The 20,542-nt window shown below is 46.8% G+C and overlaps 1 protein-coding gene across 1 annotated transcript in view; it reads left to right on the plus strand.

Annotated features, from left to right (window-relative positions):
• DNAI1 (dynein axonemal intermediate chain 1) overlaps window positions 1-20,542 on the plus strand; it is a 169,637-nt gene that overhangs the window by 67,383 nt on the left and 81,712 nt on the right. The window contains exons 13-14 of the mRNA XM_079994837.1: window positions 2,964-3,214; window positions 19,804-19,893. Coding sequence (XP_079850963.1) covers window positions 2,964-3,214; window positions 19,804-19,893 — 341 coding nt within the window. The remainder of the gene's footprint in view (window positions 1-2,963; window positions 3,215-19,803; window positions 19,894-20,542) is intronic.

Raw genomic sequence — 20,542 nt, forward strand, 5'->3', positions numbered from 1 at the left:
GGCAAAGAATCATAGACACCAAGAGTCAAAAGGACTGTTCAAGGTGCCCCAACTGTAAAATTGGAGAAATTGAGAGATATAGCCATACCAGCAGCATATCTCTTCTTTCTCGTATCCAAAAATGCAAGAAGGGCTTTTACACTCTCCAGAAGCTCGGCTCTCCCCTCGCCGGCCCTGGAAGGAGCCTTTTAAAAAGTCCCATATGCTCAGCAACTTTGCGCCTGTTCATTGGGGGAGATAGGAAGCCCAGAGCACTTGTTCTTTAGATGTCCCTTTTATGAAGAGGCACGTAGTGAGACCATTGATCCCCTGCTGGTGAGGCTTGTTGACCTCCCAGAAAAGCAAAAAATTGACCTTTTCCTGTTAGGCAAAGATCAGAAGACGACCCGGATGGTCGCCAGATTCTGTGTACAGATCTGTAGGCGCAGACCACCCCCCGACTCAAACTAGTTCGTGAACAAAATCCCCAAACTCGGTTCCATGGGTGACTCTGGGTCATCTCTCTGCGGTAGCTTATCTTAAGGTTTTAAGTGTCTATACGCTTATCGCATTTATAAATTTTAAATTTATTGTTGTACATTGTTTTAATTGTTTGTTTTCCTTCTGGGACTGTACCCCCAAGTGTGTTTTATAAGCTGGTCTCTGACTGTAATAAATCATCTATCTCACCCTCTGCCATTGCTCCTGGTATCCCCATCTTGACCAACATCTTTTGCTTTTTTGTTGAGCACTGGAATTGTTCACTTAAATGCACAAGGAACTGGAAAGGATAAGGGAAAAACCCCTGGAGGAGAAAGAGGTATAGATGCTGTGTGGGGTCTGGGTGGGTGGGAAGAGGGATGAGGAGAAATGTGTGGTGTAGTGGTTAAGAGCGGTAGTCTCGTAATCTGGGGAACGGGGTTCGTGTCTCCACTCTTCCAGCTGATGCAGCTGCTGGGTGCCCTTGGACTAGTCACACTTCTTTGAAGTCTCTCAGCCTCACTCACCTCACAGAGTGTTTGTTGTGGGGGAGAAAGGAAAAGGAGAATGTGAGCCGCTTTGAGACTCCTTAGGGTAGTGATAAAGCGGAATATCAAATCCAAACTCCTCCTCCTCCTCCTCTTCTTCTTCTTCAAGACTTGTAACAGGTGTGTGTGTGTGTGTGAGGGAGAGAGAGAGAGAGAGAGAGAGAGAGAGAGTATTGCTTCTTTCCCAGAAAGGTTCATCAAGGGCATGGGGGCAGATTTAGCAAGAATATGGCAGAGTGCATTATGATGGCCAAGATGTTTGGCAGCTAGTGGCTCAGCTTCTGTGCATCTGATTTTTAATGACCCTGGCACTGCAGAATGGAAGGGAGGCAGCCTCTGGTCTCTCCCACAAGCCAGGGCGCCACGGGCCAAGAGGGAGGCTGTTTTGGCCCCATCTCTCGGCCAAAGGAGGAGCAGCTGCAAGGAGCTTGCTTTCCTGCTCCCTGCCAGAAGCAGTGCTTGGCTCCAATGACCAGATGCCCTGGGACTGAAGCAGCCAGGAGGAAGAAGGCCTGGCCCTATCCAGACCACGGGAAAGGCAGTAGTAGAGCATCAGCTTCACATGTGCAAGGTCACAGGATGAATCCTCAGCGTCTCTAGGTAGGGCTGGGAAAAGTCACTTGTGGGAAATGCTGGAGAGCTGTTTCTGGTCAGTGCAGAGGCAATATTGAGCTGGATGGACCCAGTATTTGGACTCAGCACCACGTAGCTTCCTATTCATCAGCCTGGGGCCTGTTAACTTGTGGGTATATTCATACATAAAGGCAGGGAGATTTAAGGATGTTTATCTTAAAAGCATCGAGTGATCTACAACTCTCTTGAAATTTCTGGAAGTTTTAAACATCTGTGAAAAAAAGAGTTGTTCTTACTAGATTAATAATAGTGGTCTTCTTTTTTGCTGCTTTTAAAAAGCTCTATTTCAAATTTTTGTTTTTGTGGTTTAACTTTTTACGTACTTTTCAAATGCGCTTTTTAATGTACTATTACTTACTGCCCAGGAACTTTAGTTCTTGGGTAGCCTTTAAATAAATGTCCCCCAATCCCTTCAGATCATACAACACTGTTGAGATTAAGTACCTTCAAAAATTGGTACCTGAATTTCTGCGCTTTCTTCGTCCCTTCTCGTCTTTCCCCCCGTTACGCATCGTGTCTTTTAGATTGTGAGCTTATAGGTAACAAGTCTCTTCTCTTTTAATTTCTTTTTCTCTTTTAATTTCTCTTTTAATTTCTTTTTAATTTCTCTTCTCTTTTAATACAGTGTGTAGAAAATTCCAGGTGCATCATGTTGTTGTTGTTGTTGTTTTACAGATCTAATCTGGTGTAAGAGCCTTCATCTTTCATCAAGGCACCAAATCTGAGCCTTGACCTATCCTACGTTTAGGAGTCCTCATTTCCAATCCACCCAAATCCCTTTAAAGCAATTATAACCCTAAGGGGTTTGTCAGTGTTTGTAAAAGAAAAAGGTTCTGACCTCTTTTGCCTGGTCCTCCGACCCTAGTTGGCACAAAGAGTCCATTAGAAAGAGTACTTTGCAGAATGCTGATTTTATTCTTAAAAGTTGTCTTCTCCAACCACGACCGACAGCTTTATACATATCAAACGCAACCAGCTTTCTACCATCCAACCAACCCACACCCAACACTAACATTGACCACTCTATATATACAGGTACAATTTGGTGAAAGGTTGCATGAGTCATTGTAGGCTGCTGACTCATGCCAACTTAGTTCTTTTGGCATTAAAGAAACAGCGGCCAATTTTTAGCTGTGACAAGTGTCTTGGTTGTCCACCTGCTCCCCATCTGGGCTGCCTGTTGGGGTCATCCACACCAGCAACTTGCAGATTTCCCTGCCAGGAGCTATGGGTGATGATGGCCGCTAGCTGAGATGGGCCTTAGAAGAGGCAGCTCCTTGATGCTCCAAGCCAATTGACCCTTTCTCTCTCTCTCTTGCCCAGACGATTTTGTGAAGCAGAGCCGAGGGATGCTCCTGCTATACACCTTGAAGAACCCCTCTTTCCCGGAGTACATCTTCAACAGTGAGAGCGGCATCATGTGCCTCGACATCCACGTGGACCACCCCTACCTGATTGTGGTGGGTTTCTACGATGGCAATGTGGCCATCTACAACCTCAAGAAGCCCGCCAGCTCCCAGCCGGGCTACAAGAGCACCGCCAAGTCTGGCAAGCACACCGACCCCGTCTGGCAGGTGAGTGGAGTGGCCCCATTGCTCTTTCTGAAAACTGGCTTGATCCCCGGATAAATCGCAGTGTCTCACCAAGGCATTCCAGCCAGTGTGGTGTAGTGGTTAAGAGCGGTGGACTCGTAATCTGGTGAACCGGGTTCACTTCCCCGCTCCTCCACATGCAGCTGCTGGGTGACCTTGGGCCAGTCACACTTCTCTGAAGTCTCTCAGCCCCACTCACCCCACAGAGTGTTTGTTGTGGGGGAGGAAGGGAAAGGAGAATGTTAGCCGCTTTGAGACTCCTTAAAGGTAAGGGGACCCCTGACCATTAGGTCCAGTCGTGACCGAGCGTGCAGCGCTCATCTCGCTTTATTGGCAAAGGAAGCCGGCGTTCAGCTTCCGGGTCATGTGGCCAGCAGGACTAAACCCCTTCTGGTGAACCAGATCAGCACACGGAAACACCGTTTACCTTCCTGCCGGAGTGGTACCTATTTATATACTTGCACTCTGACGTGCTTTCGAACTGCTAGGTTGGCAGGAGCAGGGAATGAGCAACGGGAGCTCACCCTGTTGCGGGGATTCGAACTGCTGACCTTCTGATCGGCAAGTCCTAGGCTCTGTGGTTCAACCCACAGCGCCACCTGCATCCCTTCTTTGAGACTCCTTAGGGTAGTGATAAAGCGGGATATCAAATCCATCTTTCTTTAACACCAGTTGGCCGACTATAAATCCAAACTCGTCTTCTTCTTCTCTTCTTTAAAAGACGTCGCCCCGTCATTAACATACATAAATCTTCCCCAGCTATTGAATATTGTTCAGCATATATCTCTGTCCCTTTCCTTTCTTCCTCTCCTGCACCCTCTTTTCTGAAAATGAGCCTTCCTGATACGGTGCAGCAATAAGAGCGCTCTTTGAGAAGGGAGCAAGGAGTGCCATCAATAAGGCTTCTCTTCCTCCCAGAGAGGAGGGGTTGTGAGCGGGAGCAGCTTCCCGCAGGGGCAGGGAGGCGTGCTCGGATCCCTGCCCCTGATTGTTTCTTCTGCCGCGGCCAAGCCTTCCGGCCAACCAATAGGGCCGGCTGGTGGGCGGGGCTAGCCGCATTTAAACAGCCGTGGCTGCGCTCGGCTCCCAGCCTGTTCCTTCTTTCTTCGGATCTCCCGCTGTCCCTCCCTCTTAGGCCAGCTTCTTTTTGCGTATTGGCCTTGCTCTGGACTTTGGTTGGTTGCCTTGGTTGCCCAAGGGGCCTGGTAGGACTTTTTTTTTATCCATTTGGCAAATTGGCACCAGCCTCTTGGTTTTTTCGCCTACCTCATAGCAACTCGTCACAACTTTCTGGTATTGGCGGTTAGGCATTGGAATATGTGTGCTGTGTTGGAGGATTGGGTATGGGCCATTATCTACCCCTCCTCTTTTGGGTATTCCATTAAAGAAATCCTGCGGTCGTGGATCCTGTCCGATGTCCTGCTGGTGGCTTAGGGCCATGGCACGACCCCCGGTGACGTCATGGGGGAGCTTCCAGTTGTATTTGCATCAACAAGCTCCTCCCATTGGTTGTTAACCCTGAAATGACTCCTGTGGAGTCTGGTATTGCTGTTTCATCCAATGCCTAAGCCAATACTACTCACGTGCTGTAACCAATAAAAGTTGTGGCCTAATTTTGCCCATTAACCTAAAATAATGTGTCTTTGTGTCTTATTGCGGGTGGCGCGTCCTTGACTCACAACCTTCTTCCAGTTGGGTAGCCGTTTCTCCGCTGATGCCTGTAATTTTAATGATCACATTGAAACCCGCAGCCAGACAAAGGGCCTCTGTGGCTCATCTTTGTTTCTGACAAAGCCAAACACGCAGGGCTTTGGCCCTGTTCACTTGAGGGGTAGAAGTGGATGTGATGGAGAAGCTAGGAGGAGAGGCCACGCATTGTTGAAAAGTTCTGCAGGGGTAGAAAGCATCTCTGCTTCCCCTCTTTGCTTTTACAGAGCATCACAGGTGTGAAGTGTCACAGAAAACATGGGTGCCGTAATCTTGATGCACAATGGCAGCTGCCTTAAAATAGCTACATTTAGCAAGACAGTGGTACCTCTGGTTAAGAACTTAATTTGTTCCGGAGGTCTGTTCTTAACCTGAAAATGTTCTTAACCTGAAGCACCACTTTAGCTAATGGGGCCTCCTGCTGCTGCCGCGCCGCCAGAGCACGATTTCTGTTCTCATCCTGAAGCAAAGTTCTTAACCTGAGGTATTATTTTTGGGTTAGCAGAGTCTGTAATCTGAAGCGTCTGTAACCTGAAGCGTCTGTAACCCGAGGTACCACTGTAACTTACAGGGGAAATCCTAACCACCATGTAAGAAGTAAACAGTATTAAATGCTTTGGGTCTTTTTCCCAGGTAAATGGGGCGAGGATTAGCCTAAAAACATTCCCAGGGAACACCAGGGGTGCAGGGTGAGCAGGATAGGTCACAACAGTGGTGGTCGTCTGGTTTTTCATGCTAATATCAGCTACAGGAAAACACACACACACACACACTCATTAGATATTGAAGAACAGTGTCTGTATGTATTTACATTAAAATATAGTATATAGAAATTCTACTGCTGCTAATAATTTGCAACATGCAAAAGGTTTAGAAATAATAAAACTAAATATATATTAAGATACAAATACAATAAGTCATGCTATTGAACTGCCAGAATTATGGCTGCCTTTAAAGTCCAACGGTGTTACGATGTTCAATAGGCTTGCAGAATATGAAAACAGGAAATCAGTTCTGAGATACAAGGGTCTTGCATGTGTTGAATTATTTGGATCACTTTAAAATGGGTGCTGTTTTCATGTGGTAGTCTAGTTGAGCTTGATCCACACAAATGTTGTTGCATGTTGGTGGGGAGGTAAAAAATCAACTTAAGGTTGACATCGCAGTACATTTTTTCGTACACTTTGAAGAGCCCTATTCTAAATAAGCCAGCTGTGGAGTGTCTAAATAAGCCAGCTGGCAGGAGCGTGTCCTGGCAGGGGCTGATGGGAGTTGTAGTTCAAAGCACCTGGGAATCACCAGGTGGAGGAAGGCTGGGCTGCATCAGAGATCTTCCCCTGCCACATTTGGGACATGCAAAGCACTGAACCAGACCTGCAAACCCTCCCAAACACTGGAGTTGCTTGGATATTCCCCAGCAGTCTCTGAAACTCAGGGACAAAGCCATTGTGCAGCCGACGCTGCTTCTCCTGGGTCTTTTGTTTGCGTGTGATTAATGCTCTCGCTTATTTCTAAACTGCTCTCCAGGCACGGAGACCGTCAGGTCTGCAGACGGCTTCTTGCCTGGCGCTGAACGTGTCCCCGGATTACTTGTCTAGAAGGAAAGCTGCTCTGTGACAGTGCTCCCTTCGCAAGCCCTGCGCTGGGCTCCACGGGGTGGCTCAGGGTAATCTGAGGCAAGGCAGTGCCAGAGCTTGGCTTTCGAATCTGTTTTCTGTGCCATGGCTTAGCCTTCAAACACGAGAAACGATCAAGAGAAGGCGGCCTTGCGCATGTCACTGAGTGTCTCCGCACCACCACTTGAGTATCCCCCACAAGCCCAGATGTTGCTGGTTTCATTGCTCCACCCCCCAAACTGTCTACACCCCCAGGGGAAACAATCCTCAAGTACAGTCATACCTCATGTTACGTCCGCTTCATGTTACGTTCTTTCAGGTTACGTCCCGCAGCAACCCGGAAATACCGGAAAGGGTTACTTCTGGGTTTTTGCTGCTCGCGCATGCACAGAAGCACAAAATGATGTCACGTGCTGTGACGTTACCATATGAGAGTGCTGGAGGTGAAATAGTTAAACAGGTTACCCTATCAGAACCCAGGGGGTAGAGTCAGAGGGACTATAAAACCAGCTCTTGGAGGGGCAAAGGTGGGAGTTCGTTGGGAGTTGGGTGGTTGGTTGGAGTGGGAGTGGGAGTGAATGGGGATAGAGTCTGTGGGTAGGTTGAGTTAGTGTAGCGAAATAAGCTAAGTCAGGAACAGTTAGGAGCTAGGAAGACAAGTAAATATCTGAGAGGTGGTTTAGTGAGTGAGAGCAGGTAGGGGAAGTTGTAGGTCTGGATAGGCACCCCATGATTGTAATTGACTGAGACCATTTATGAAAACACACACATGTTAAACTGCAATAAATAAACAGAAGTTTATGTTCCAATTTAACCCTGACTGGACTCAGTATTGTACCAGGTAGGGCCTGGGTGGTGGCAGCGAGAAATAAAGTGGTGGCACAGGGATCAATAGACTGTGAAACATCCGAGGACCCTGTGTGATTGCCACAGTATGCTGGTCCCGGGGGCTAACCAAGAGGTGAGGTCCGAGTCCAATCTGAGGTTGATGGTGCAATATTAAGGCAGTCCGTAGAAGTTGAAGCTGAGTGCAGAGCAGGGCGTTGGGTGAGGTCAGGAGCTCCGGCAGGGAAGCAGGTCAGGGATCAGGCTGGAACCAACAATGTTGCTCCCGCAACTTGGGACTGGGGCTGGCCGGCTTTTATCTGCCCCAAGGCATAGGGCTGTCCCGGCCCACAGGTGACTCGCCTCTCCTGGCCTGGAGGCGAGCACTCCTCCTCAGAGAACTTAGTTCCCTCTGCCACTCTGCCCTGAGCCTCTGCAGTTCAGGAGAGGCTGGAGGGTTACCGGACCCAGAGGCAGCCTCAGCTTCCTCTGACGGGGCTGAGAGTGGAGCACCTGCAGGCATTGGGTCCTCCATCACCTCAGGAGCCAGAGCAGGCTCAGCTGGTGCCTGCACCTGAGGACCCAGCACAGGTTAGGACCCTTCAGGCTCAAGCCCCAGCCTCGGCTCAGCTGGTTCTGGAGGTGGGGAATCCTGTGCAGGCTGGGATTCCTCAGGTTCAGCTTCCGAATCTGATTCCCAGGCCATCACACACAGCTTCATGTTACTTTCTTTCAGGTTACGTCCCGCGGTGAATCAGCAGTACCGGAAAGGGTTACTTCCGGGTTTTGCCGCTCGTGCATGCGCAGAAACGCAAAATGATGTCACACGCATTCACAGAAGCAGTGAATCGCAACCTGTGCATGCACAGATGCGCCGCTGCGGGTTGCGCTCTTTTCATGTTGCAAACAGGCCTCTGGAATGGATCCTGTTCACAACCAGAGGTACCACTGTACACACAACTACTCACATTCCTCTCTTGGCCCCCTCACCTCTTCCCTTTCTCTTCTTCACCCTCTCATCTTTCCTGTTGTCGAAATAGATGTTGGAATCCTCTTGGGCCAGGGACCTTTCTGTTGTTGCTGCTGTTGCTGCTGTTGCTGCTTACGTTATTCTGCAACACACTGTGCATATTGATGGCACCATTGTGAATGAATAAATCCATTGCTTCGGTAATAGATAATAGACGGCGCAACATCTCTTGCATGTAACACTGCGATGGGGGAATCTGGAAGTAAATGCATATAAACACATACCCCTCCACTCTCTCTCTCTCAAATGTCTGTGACACCTTTTGAGGTAAAGTATCTGCACAATTAGGAATGCCGGTACAGTAAATGCAATTCTAAACAATGAATTAAAACCGCAAGCTAGCCAATGAAAAGATAACAGATAAAAGACAATTAAAATATGCCCTTTAAAACCCAGCAGGACCGCCTCTCCTGGTATGTCCCATGGAGGACCTTACGGTCTTCAAACAAAAACATCTTGGAGATCCCGGGCCACAGGGAGGTTAGGTTGGCCTCCACCAGAGCCAGGGCTTTTTCGGCTGTGGCCCCGATCTGGTGGAACACTCTGTCACAAGGGGCTAGGGCCCTGCGGGACTTGACATCTTTCCGCAGGGCCTGCAAGACAGAGCTGTTCCTCCAGGCCTTTGGCCAAGTCTGACACAGTCTGACCCCCTCCCTTGGTCATCCTCACAGAACTCTAGCCCAATGGTTGCCATTAATTTGATTCAGAATTGATTTTAGAATGAACTGATTTTAGAATGTATTTCAATTAATTGATTGCGATTTTATGTAAACTGTGTTACTTTTATTGTTGTTAGCTGCTCTGAGCCCAGCTTCAGGTGGGATATAAATAAATTATTATTATTATTATTATTATTATTATTATTATTATTATTATTGAGAAGACTAGATTCAAGGGTGAGCAACAGCACCCAGCATCCTTGTGTATATCCCAGGACTGCAGGGCATTCTCAGGATCTGAGTGCACTCTGCCCTCTTCCGACCCACAGTAACTCGTGTTCAGAGGCATACCAACCCTATATCTGGGAGGTATCTGTAGCCTTCACGAATTTGTCTAATCCTTTTTAAAGTCCATCCAACTTGGTGGCCATCACTGCCTCCAGTGGAAGCGAGTTCCATTGTTCAGCTACATGCTGAGTGATTTAGGACAGGAAACCGTGGTCCCAAGTTTGCTGAAATCTCAATCAGCCCCTTGAGCCTTGTCCAGGGTCCTGAATTTGCCTTGGTTCCAATTATTCCAAAGCCTACTGGTTCATCATCTTGCTTGCGCCTTCCGCCTCCTCTCAGTGGTGGAATTCACAATTTGGAAAAGCACTGTCAGATTCTGGTGGTGGTTGCTCGTGAGTAACCAGGCAGGACTCTGATCTGTCTTTTACAGGTTTTATTGTGCAAACTATTTACAGTGCACAAGGGACGCGGATGGCGCTGTGGGTTAAACCACAGAGCCTAGGACTTGCAGATCAGAAGGTCAGCGGTTCGAATCCCTGCGACGGGGTGAGCTCCCGTTGCTCGGTCCCTGCTCCTGCCAACCTAGCAGTTCAAAAGCACGTCAAAGTGCAAGTAGATAAATAGGTACCGCTCCAGCGGGAAGGTAAATGGTGTTTCCATGCGCTGCTCTGATTCACCAGAAGCAGCTTAGTCATGTTGGCCACATGACCCGGAAGCTGTATGCTGGCTCCCTCGGCCAATAAAGCGAGATGAGCGCCGCAACCCCAGAGTCGGCCACGACTGGACCTAATGGTCAGGGGTCCCTTTTACCCTTTACTATTTACAGTTCAGATCTACCAAGTTCATGTCCGTCTCAGTCACTTGCAGAATCCGGGAGTGGCCCATTCCGGCTTCTCTCCCAACAAATTCGGCACCCCAAGCCTCCTCCTCCCCTCCTTGCGTTTCACCCCTCTGCGCAAGCTGGGCGACGGAAGTGGCGTGCGTCCCTCCTGGCCAGCCTGGCTAGGTGAGGCGCTGGGGTTCTCAGCATCCTCCTCAAGCCCTTTCCTCGCTTGGCTGGCCCCTTCCTTCTCTTCTCCACTGGAGGTGTGGCTTTTCCCACCGCTGGAAGAGGAGCTGCTCCTCAGGAACTTCGGAGGCTCTCTGTATCCTAACGGCCCTCCTGCCTCCCTCCCTTGTTCCGATGGCAGTCCTCTGACAAGCACGGTCACCATGAAACGACTCTGCAACCATTGACACACTTTGCTAAAAGAGCCTTAGGGTGTCAGATCTGAGCGAGCACCATGCCTAGCAAGAAGAAAAGAAAAAATATTAATTAATGGCACCCCGTGCAAATGGGTGACTGGAGAGCAAGTTAAGCTGATGGAAGGCCTTTTTTGGCACATACGCACACCAGTACCATTTTGCATCCAGCTGTGTGACCCACTTTGTTGCTCGGCCTTCCTGCAGACAGGTGGGTTAATCTGCCAAAGGGGAGGAATCAAAGGACTTTGTGTCCTGCCGTCAGCTCTGCCAGCCAGCCACCTTTGATATGTTCATGCAATCTACCATGTTTCAAAAGCAGGACTTTAATCCACACGCTAGCTGTTTTTTTTGCTCTCAGAACACCTTCCCCTTGACTTTTGAAAGTTTTAGGGTTTTCTATGCCAATGGGACGCAGGTGGCGCTGTGGGTTAAAGCCTCAGCGCCTAGGACTTGCCGATCGAAAGGTCGGCGGTTCGAATCCCTGCGGCGGGGTGCGCTCTCGCTGCTCGGTCCCAGCGCCTGCCAACCTAGCAGTTCGAAAGCACCTCCGGGTGCAAGTAGATAAATAGGGACCGCTTACCAGCGGGAAGGTAAACGGCGTTTCCGTGTGCGGCTCTGGCTCTGGCCAGAGCAGCAATGTCACGCTGGCCACGTGACCCGGAAGTGTCTCTGGACAGCGCTGGCCCCCGGCCTCTTGAGTGAGATGGGCGCACCAACCCCAGAGTCTGGCAAGACTGGCCCGTACGGGCAGGGGTACCTTTACCTTTACCTTTATGCCAATGGTTCCCAATCTTTTTCAGCCTCCTTCCCCTTCCCTTGGTTCTGTAAACTCATCCCCGGCGCTCCCTACCCTATGGAAAATTATTATTCAAAATAGCACAACCCACTACGGAAGATAATCACAAAATTTGAAACAGTAACAACTGATTACACACTGATTCAAAATCCACTTTAAACTATTTAGCTTAATTAATTCAACAAAATTGATGAACTTGATCTAGTGATACCAACTTTGCAAAGTAATAATAAAATAATAATAATAATAATAAAATTTTATTTATATCCCACCCTCCCCAGCTGAAGCCGGATTCAGAGCAGCTAACAACAATACAAGTAACACAGTTTACATAAAAACACAATCAATTAATTGAAATACATTCCAAAATCAGTTCATTCTGAAATCAATTCTGAATCAAATTAATGGCAACCATTGGGCTAGAGTTCTATGAGGATTACCGAAATAGTCATTTACACCTCCTGCTTCCCCCTGCCTCCCACTTGCATAGCCCCCCGAAGGTGATCTCGCTGCCCCACAGGGAGCAGGGTCACCAACTTGGTCAACCACAATACCATGTTGTTGTTGTTGTTTATTCGTTTAGTCATGTCCGCCTCTTCGTGACCCCCTGGACCAGAGCACGCCAGGCACTCCTGTCTTCCACTGCCTCCCGCAGTTTGGTCAGACTCATGTTTGTAGCTTTGAGAACACTGTCCAACCATCTCGTCCTCTGTTGTCCCCTTCTCCTTGTCCCCTCCATCTTTCCCAGCATCAGGGTCTTTTCCAGGGAGTCTTCTCTTCTCATGAGGTGGCCAAAGTACCATACTAACCATCTTTTATGGAATCACACACCATCCCTTCGCCAGATTCTCAAGACTTCCCTGGAACATGGGAAGCTGCCTTCGACTAGAACACACTCTGCCAAGTCCATCTAGCCCAGGACGTTCATTGCATGGGCAGTGCCTTCAGCTTCTCATGCCTTTCCATACCTCTTGCTACCCCAAGGGTGAACCCTGGGTTCCCAGGCATGAAATGGAGGTCCCTTGCATCTGAGCCTTGATCCTTCCCTGCACCTCTCTCTCCTCTTTGCTCAGTTCATTGGATCTCCCCAAGTTCTAACACTAACATAGACATCCATTGATGGAAGATTCAGGATAGATAGATAATTTATTATGGTCAAAGACCAGCTCACATAACATAACACAATAAAAACAGCATTCATAAAGATAAAATATACAATCGGAGCAGATTGCAGCAATAGCTCATCAGTTAAAATTGATATATATATATATACACCCGTACAACTGAGATTTGGGCTACCATAAAAAATTGACCCTGGGCGCCCCAAAGGGAAACTTTAGCATCTCCCTAGTAAGCTATTTTATTCTAGAGGATGGTCTGTGCCTACAAATCTGGGCGCAGAATCTTGTGATCTTTGCCTAAGAGGAGAGAATTAAGTTTAGACTTGTCTGAAAGATAAGCGAGCCTCTTCAGCAAAGGCACAATGGTGTCTCTACGAATCTCAACATAAAAAGGCCATCTAAAAATATATATGTTCGAGGCTTCCTATTTCCCCTAATGGGCAGGCGCAAAGTCTCTGCAGGATAGATAAGAAAAAGCACCATTTTACATAGTTAAATTACGGGATTTGCTCCTTCGGGAGACAGTGATGACCCACTTGGAAGGCTTTAAAAGAGGATTAGGCAAACTCATGGAGGAGGAGATGGCTGTAGATGGCTACTAGCCAGGATGCCTTCACAGGTAGAGACAGCAATGCCTCCAAATGCTAGTTGCTGAAAACCACTGGAGGGGAGAGGGCTCTGGTGCTCAGATCCCACTTGCGGGTTCCCAGGGGGCCATCTGGTTGGCCCCTGTGAAAACAGGATGCTGGACTAGATAGGCCGTTAGCCTGATCCAGCAGAGCTGTTCTGCATTCTTACTCATCTGCCTCTGGCTCTTATGATCCTTGTTTACCTGCTAGGTACTGTTGTAAACAAAAATCTGCCCTTTTCCCTAATGGGGTATCCAAGAGCCCATATAGAGTCCTTAAGTGGGTTCCCTATGTTACGATATGGATGCAATGCAGCTGCAAAGTGCTAGCTTGAAAAGTAAACATGAAGGGAATGTTGGGACTGTCCGTGGGAAACAGAGGGACAGTCAATTCACAGTGCGAAGCACCGGAATTAGCTCAGAGTGTAATATGAGCTCTTCCGTTTGTTCCTGTCCAGGAAGTGCAGGAAGTGTTAGTCACTAGACTGCTGTAGTTTGAAGAGAGCAGTCATGTTTTTTGTAATGCTGCAAAGACAGAAATAAAGGCATGTAAATACGTTTCTGTCTATCTCTTTCCCCTGCCCGGGGGGGGGGGGGCAGGAAAGAGGTGGGGGTGTTCTTCTCACGCTGAGAAGAATCGCCTATCGAGACCTCACCTGGATCTTGCTGGGGAATGCAGCCAGGGAGGTCAACAGGGAATCATGCCGGGTGCCTGGGAGAGTTGCCAGTTTCTCCTGATAAAGGCTTGATTTCCGACACCCTATTGGTAGGAGAAAATAACAGATGCCAACCAGAGAATATTGAGAAGCAAAGCAGATCGTAAGCCTGATCTTTATTGATCTGTTGCAACAGGGTGCTCTCCTCACACGCAGGAAAGGAGCAGAACCCCGGTGTGTCCACCCGTATATAGACATTTTAAATTGCCCACCCTGGAGTCCAAGACCACCCCCAGAAACATCATACATTCATCACAGAAGGGGTATAGCTCAAGGCCACCCCCCAGACGCATCATACCTACGTCACAGAAAGGGTGGTCTACGGCAAAAATCTGAGTGCGTTGTTTATCTCCTGTCGGTGTTTATCTCCTGCCTGGCAGGTTACCTGTTTAGTGGTCACCTGATTGGATACCCTGGAGAGCCTGGCCAGTCTTTTGTAATGATAAATACTTAGTTCCTGAGCCAGGTCACAGGCTCACACCCTATTCATATCTTAAATGTGCCCTTAAGATAGGATTTGTGAAGGAAAAGACAATGGGGAGCCTTTTCCATTTTCCTTAGACCTTGCAGAGAAATATTTGGTCAGTTTGGGAATCAAAAATGGTTTCAGGTCGGCCTTCCTGTGCTGATCTATGTATGTGCTTGGTTGGTACATTTATGAACATTTAATATATATCTAAGACCTTAAAATTCTTATCACAGTACCAAACTGATCACATCTTATGAAGTACATTTTGCTGGCTACTTTGAGCTCAGAGCAGTTTTTTTTCTAACCGGAAGAAGAATGTTAAAGCGTATTTCAGGAAAATAAAATAGCTTAAAACTGCCAGATGGAATGGAGCTTAGTTACCTGGCCTGTCGTTCTTGTCTTCTTGTGGAATATCTCACCACCTTCTGGGGCTTATATCCAGGGCTCCAGCTCCCCCTCCTGAGAGTGGCTGCCCTGGCCTCCTCATTGTGGCTGATATATCTGCGGCAGGGGGATGCTTGTCTGTGGCCTTTACCTCATTCATTCATTCATTCATTCATACATAACTGTCTGCTAACCACCTTTCTGCTACAGAAACGTCAGGGGATCGTGCAGTCAATAAAAGATAACACTGAACACTAGAACAATAAGAACAGCAATGAAACTCAAAAAACAAAAAGCAATGGAACATATTCTAAATCCATTTTGGAAGCACAATTCCCACCGCATGCTAGCAAAGCAGGCTATTGGGAATTCCTCTCTGAACCCTGAACTCCTGCAGGTGATGGCCAAGGACAGATCCTGCCCTACCTTTTCCCTGCCTCACCTGGAGTACTGTGTCCAGTTCTGGGCACCACAGTTCAAGAAGGACACTGACAAACTGGAACGTGTCCAGAGGAGGGCAACCAAAATGGTCAAAGGCCTGGAAACGATGCCTTATGAGGAACGGCTAAGGGAGCTGGGCATGTTTAGCCTGGAGAAGAGGAGGTTAAGGGGTGATATGATAGCCATGTTCAAATATATAAAAGGATGTCACATAGAGGAGGGAGAAAGGTTGTTTTCTGCTGCTCCAGAGAAGCGGACACGGAGCAATGGATCCAAACTACAAGAAAGAAGATTCCACCTAAACATTAGGAAGAACTTCCTGACAGTAAGAGCTGTTCAACAGTGGAATTTGCTGCCAAGGAGTGTGGTGGAGTCTCCTTCTTTGGAGGTCTTTAAGCAGAGGCTTGACAACCATATGTCAGGAGTGCTCTGATGGTGTTTCCTGCTTGGCAGGGGGTTGGTCTCTTCCTTGTGGTCTCTTCCAACTCTATGATTCTATGATTCTATGCCCTGGAGCCAGGTAAGCTGTCACCTCATGCAGCAAAGCGACTCTTCTCACACTCATGACTCACTGATAACAGGCTTACGTTGGTGTAATTAGATGTATCATCTTTTTGTTCGCTGGTTACAAACGTCTCTGTTATTTTATTTATTCAAAATATTTATACATTGTCCTCCATCCAAATCGATTCTGGAGCTGCGTGCAACAGGCGTCAATAGAAATTGTTCACATACAATACGCTAAAAACAACTTGAATCCAAACAACAAAACGGAGAAGGAGGGGAACCAATGAAACAAATTACTGTAATAGGACCATTTGAAAGGCCGGGGGAAATCAGAAAAAATGTATTTAACTGATGTTGAAAAGTTTGTAAATGCGGGTGCTAGTCAGAGCTCTTTACTGAGGGCATCCCAAAGCCAGGTGCCAAGACCTCTGAGATGCAATTCCATCCAGCAGTATGATGATGATAATAATAATAATAATAATAATAATAATAATAATAATAATTTATTTCTGCACCGCCCAGCTTCCCTAGCCACTCTGGGCGGCTTCCAACCAAATATTAAAATACAGTAATACACCAAACATTAAAAACATATGAAACTTTGTCTAGGTAGAACCCAAGGACCCCCCCCTTTTTTTTTTCAAATCCACCCCATCCCAAAGTTTGGACCTGCAGCACAATATGTGCCAGAGCCACCAAGAAGCTTGTTCACAGCTTCTTTTCCTCTTCCAAATCTAGCTTTTCCTACCCTGGTTTGCTTTCTCTCAAGTGTAACCATACTGTGACTGTTTCATTCACGGCAACAGATTAGACGTCAATGGATTCCTTTTGAGAAATAAATAGGACTTGGGGCTGTGAATAAGGCTTGATGGAATGATACCGATAAATAGCTTTGGTTTATATTAAAAAGAAAACCCGAGATCTCGCCAGTGTTATTTTTTTATTATTATTAAAAAAAACTATCAGGGCTTCCTTTTAAATGCAAATGTTTGAGTTCTGCCACTTATCAGAAGATAAAGGGTGTGATAATACCAGCTCTTTGTAGCGAAATGGCATAGCATGATGGGATTGAGTGCCCATGTGCATTTCAATGGGAAGTAGAAGCCCCCGCATATCGTATCGCCTCTAAATGGGCCAGTATTGTGCAATATTTCATGCCAATGCATGCTACTCCTTGAAAAGAGGATTTACGTTCTGGCCTTTTCCCGTCCTTGAGCGGGGAAAGGTGGTTGCCCACTGGCCACATGGCAATCCTTATATCTCCCTATCCAGATTTGCCTGCAGGGTTCTCTGTGGGGCAAAAAACCTAGGGGTCATCTAGTCCAACCCCTGCAATGCAAGAATCCATCTGGGGACGGATTTTGTCCGGGGACGGATTTGTGAATCTGGGGACCGTCCCCGGGAAACGGGGACATCTGGTAATCATAGGCTATGCCCATAATGAGTGTCTGTCACTTATTCCTAATGTAGCTGTTCATCCAGGCTGATGGTGGATTGGAGCACATTTGCCCCAACAGCCCTGTGAAGCAGGTTTGGCTGAGAGTGAGCCACAGGCTCAAGGTCACCCAGCGAGTTTCATGGCCAAGTGCATACCCTCCCACATTTCTCTGATGAAAAGAGGGACATCCTATTCCATACCCGCCAACATTTTTCCGATGAAAATAGGGACGCCCTAAGGAAAAGCATTTTGAATTCTGGTGCTGGAGGAGACTCTTGAGAGTCCCATGAACTGCAAGAAGATCAAACCTCTCCATTCTGAAGGAAATCAGCCCTGAGTGCTCACTGGAAGGACAGATCGTGAAGCTGAGGCTTCAATATTTTGGCCACCTCATGAGAAGAGAAGACTCTCTGGAAAAGACCCTAATGCTGGGAAAGATTGAGGGCACAAGGAGAAGGGGATGACAGAGGACGAGATGGCTGGACAATGTTCTCAAAGCTACCAGCATGAGTTTGACGAAACTGCGGGAGGCAGTGGAAGACTGGAGTGCCTGGCATGCTCTGGTCCAGGGGGTCACAAAGAGTCGGACACGACTAAATGACTAAACAACAACAACAACAAAAGTTGTGGCCTATTTGACCCGATATATACTCTTTGTCCTGTCTGGTTATTTCATTGCATCGGGGTCATGGTTCCTTGGCATGCAACCACTGCTTTCAGAGCAGAATCAGTGCAGAGATGAGTTTGGTGCTCAGAAATCTGCTATTCAGCCTGCGGTTTTATTTTGGGGGAGAGCTGATATGGTATGAATAGATTGTCACATAAGAAATATGCACTAGGCTCTCGGCTGATGGGGCTCATTTACATTAGGCGATGCTAACAGGGATCTATATCTACGGAAAGGCTTCGACAGAGACAAATGCCACCTTCACGCAGCGCAGAATGTTATTGGGAAATGGCTGGTCCGGCTGATAGATGCATCGGGAGGTCCAGGTAGACAGTTTGCAAGCCAGGCCATCTTTTATTCTGCTGCCTGATTGAATTTCCATATCTGGAAATTGGATCAATTATGAGGCATTTGATTCAAGCTGAGATTTATCTTACAGACCTCCAAGTGTTTATCCTCCTCTAACTGCCCTCTTCTGAACTGTCAAAATCCGAAAGGCTGGTTTTCTACATGGGTGGTTAAAATGCAGAGTGGGTTTCCGTTCTCCCTGCAGAAGCAGCCCAAAGAGTTATGCAAAATGAGGCAGTAACTTCTTGTCTGCCCCACTTTAGATGTAAGGTGGGAGAAAACGAGCATTTTGGAGGACTTGCTGCCAGGTAAATGAGTATATGGTTGCAACCTTAGACTATTGCCTTGATCTACATAATGTATAAAGTTTGCTTAAACGGAGAAAACACAATCCATTTTCCTGTGAGGAAGTTTGCAAACTGGTGTTAGAAACCCAAGCTCTGTGGTGGCTCTTGGTGGCATGATCCACCAAGTTTTTTTCCTGCACAAATTCCTTCTAAATGGAGTGTTGGACTCACCCTGCACCCAACCGGCCTAGCAGAATAAGTCTGTCTATTTTTTAAAAAAATAATATTTATTAAAGTTTTAAATGTTACAAAAAGAGAAAGAAATAACTCCAAGTTAGACAAAAACTTGACAACACATCACAATAATGAAAGAAGAGAATAGAATAAAATATATATATATATAAAACAGAAAAACAGAAAAATTGGCCGACCATGCCCAGGAGAAAGGCCTCTGGTTTCTTCAGAAAAGTATATTTAAATACCTTTTTCATTTCATTGTAGATCATTTCCCAGAAAGTCTTAATCCTTGGGCATGTCCACCAAAGGTAGAAGAATGTGCCTTCAGTCTCTTTACATTTCCAACATTTATTATTGGGCAAATGATAAATTTTTGCAAGCTTGACTGATGTCATGTACCACCTGTATATCATTTTCATTATATTCTCTCTTAAGGTGTTATATGCCGTAAAATTCATACCTGTGGTCCATAACTGTTCCCAGTCAGCCATCATAATATTATGTCCAACATCTTGTGCCCATTTAATCATAGCTGATTTCACCGTTTCATCCTGAGTATTCCATTTCAACAGCAAGTTATACATTCTTGACAAATTCTTACTTTTGGGATCTAACCGTTCTATTTCCAATTTTGATTTTTCCACCTGGAAGCCAATTTTTTTGTCTAGATTATATGCCTCCATTATTTGATAATAATGGAGCCAATCTCGCACTCTATTTTTTAGTTTTTCAAAACTCTGTAGTTTTAATCTATCTCCCTCTTGTTCCAGAATTTCCCAATATTTCGGCCATTTGGCCTCCATATTTATTGAGCTTTTTCTGAGCCTTCGCTTCCATTGGTGACAACCACCTTGGGGTTTTATTTTCGAGCAAGTCCTTATATCTTATCCAGACGTTAAACAGTGCTTTTCTGACAATATGATTTTTAAACGCTTTATGTGCTTTGACCTTATCATACCACAGAATAAGTCTGTCTAAGCAGAAAGGCAAACCAAGGTGAAATGTTAGGGCTTCTCTGGGAGGTGGGGGTGGCGGCAATTGGACTGTGGATTAACTGGATGAATGGAGAAAGAACAGAGTTTAGCATCTTTCGGTAAATTCCAAATAAAACCTTTTCAACTGACTCATTTGCTGGAAAATCTTTTGTGTTCCTGTTTCCCAGGTCAAGTGGCAGAAAGATGACATGGACAACAACTTGAACTTCTTCTCTGTCTCTTCCGATGGGCGCATTGTGTCCTGGACTCTGGTCAAGGTAAGCATGGTGTCAGCCAATCATTCCTGCCCCTGTTTAATATCCTGCTATGTGTGGTGTTTGGGGATGCTGCTGTTATGAAAGAAGGGACTTCGTCTTTCCCGCATTACGCCTCACCATTCCTAAGTGCACATACCTATTTAAAAGCAACAACAACAACAATAATTTTATTTATACCCCTCACTCTCCGGCTATAGGGACACAGGTGGTGCTGTGGGTTAAACCACAGAGCCTAGGACTTGCTGATCAGAAGGTTGGCGGTTCAAATCCCCGCGACGGTGTGAGCTCCCGTTGCTCGGTACCTGCTCCTGAGTAGATAAATAGGTACCGCTCTGGCGGGGAGGTAAACGGCGTTTCCGTGCGCTGCTCTGGTTCGCCAGAAGCGGCTTAGTCATGCTGGCCACATGACCCAGAAGCCGTACGCTGGCACCTTCGGCCAGTAAAGTGAGATGAGTGCTGCAACCCCAGAGTCGGCTACGACTGGACCTAATGGTCAGGGGTCCCTTTATCTTTACCTTTACTTCCTGGCCAAGACCGGGCTCAGGGCGGCTAACACTAGATATAAAACAATTGATTGAAATACAACTTTAAAAAAGAAGATTAAAATACATTAAAATGCAGCCTCATTTCAGCAGAAACTCAAAAACAT

This window comes from Podarcis cretensis (genome assembly GCF_951804945.1).
Source record: "Podarcis cretensis genome assembly, chromosome: 11".
NCBI classification, from domain to species: domain Eukaryota; kingdom Metazoa; phylum Chordata; class Lepidosauria; order Squamata; family Lacertidae; genus Podarcis; species Podarcis cretensis.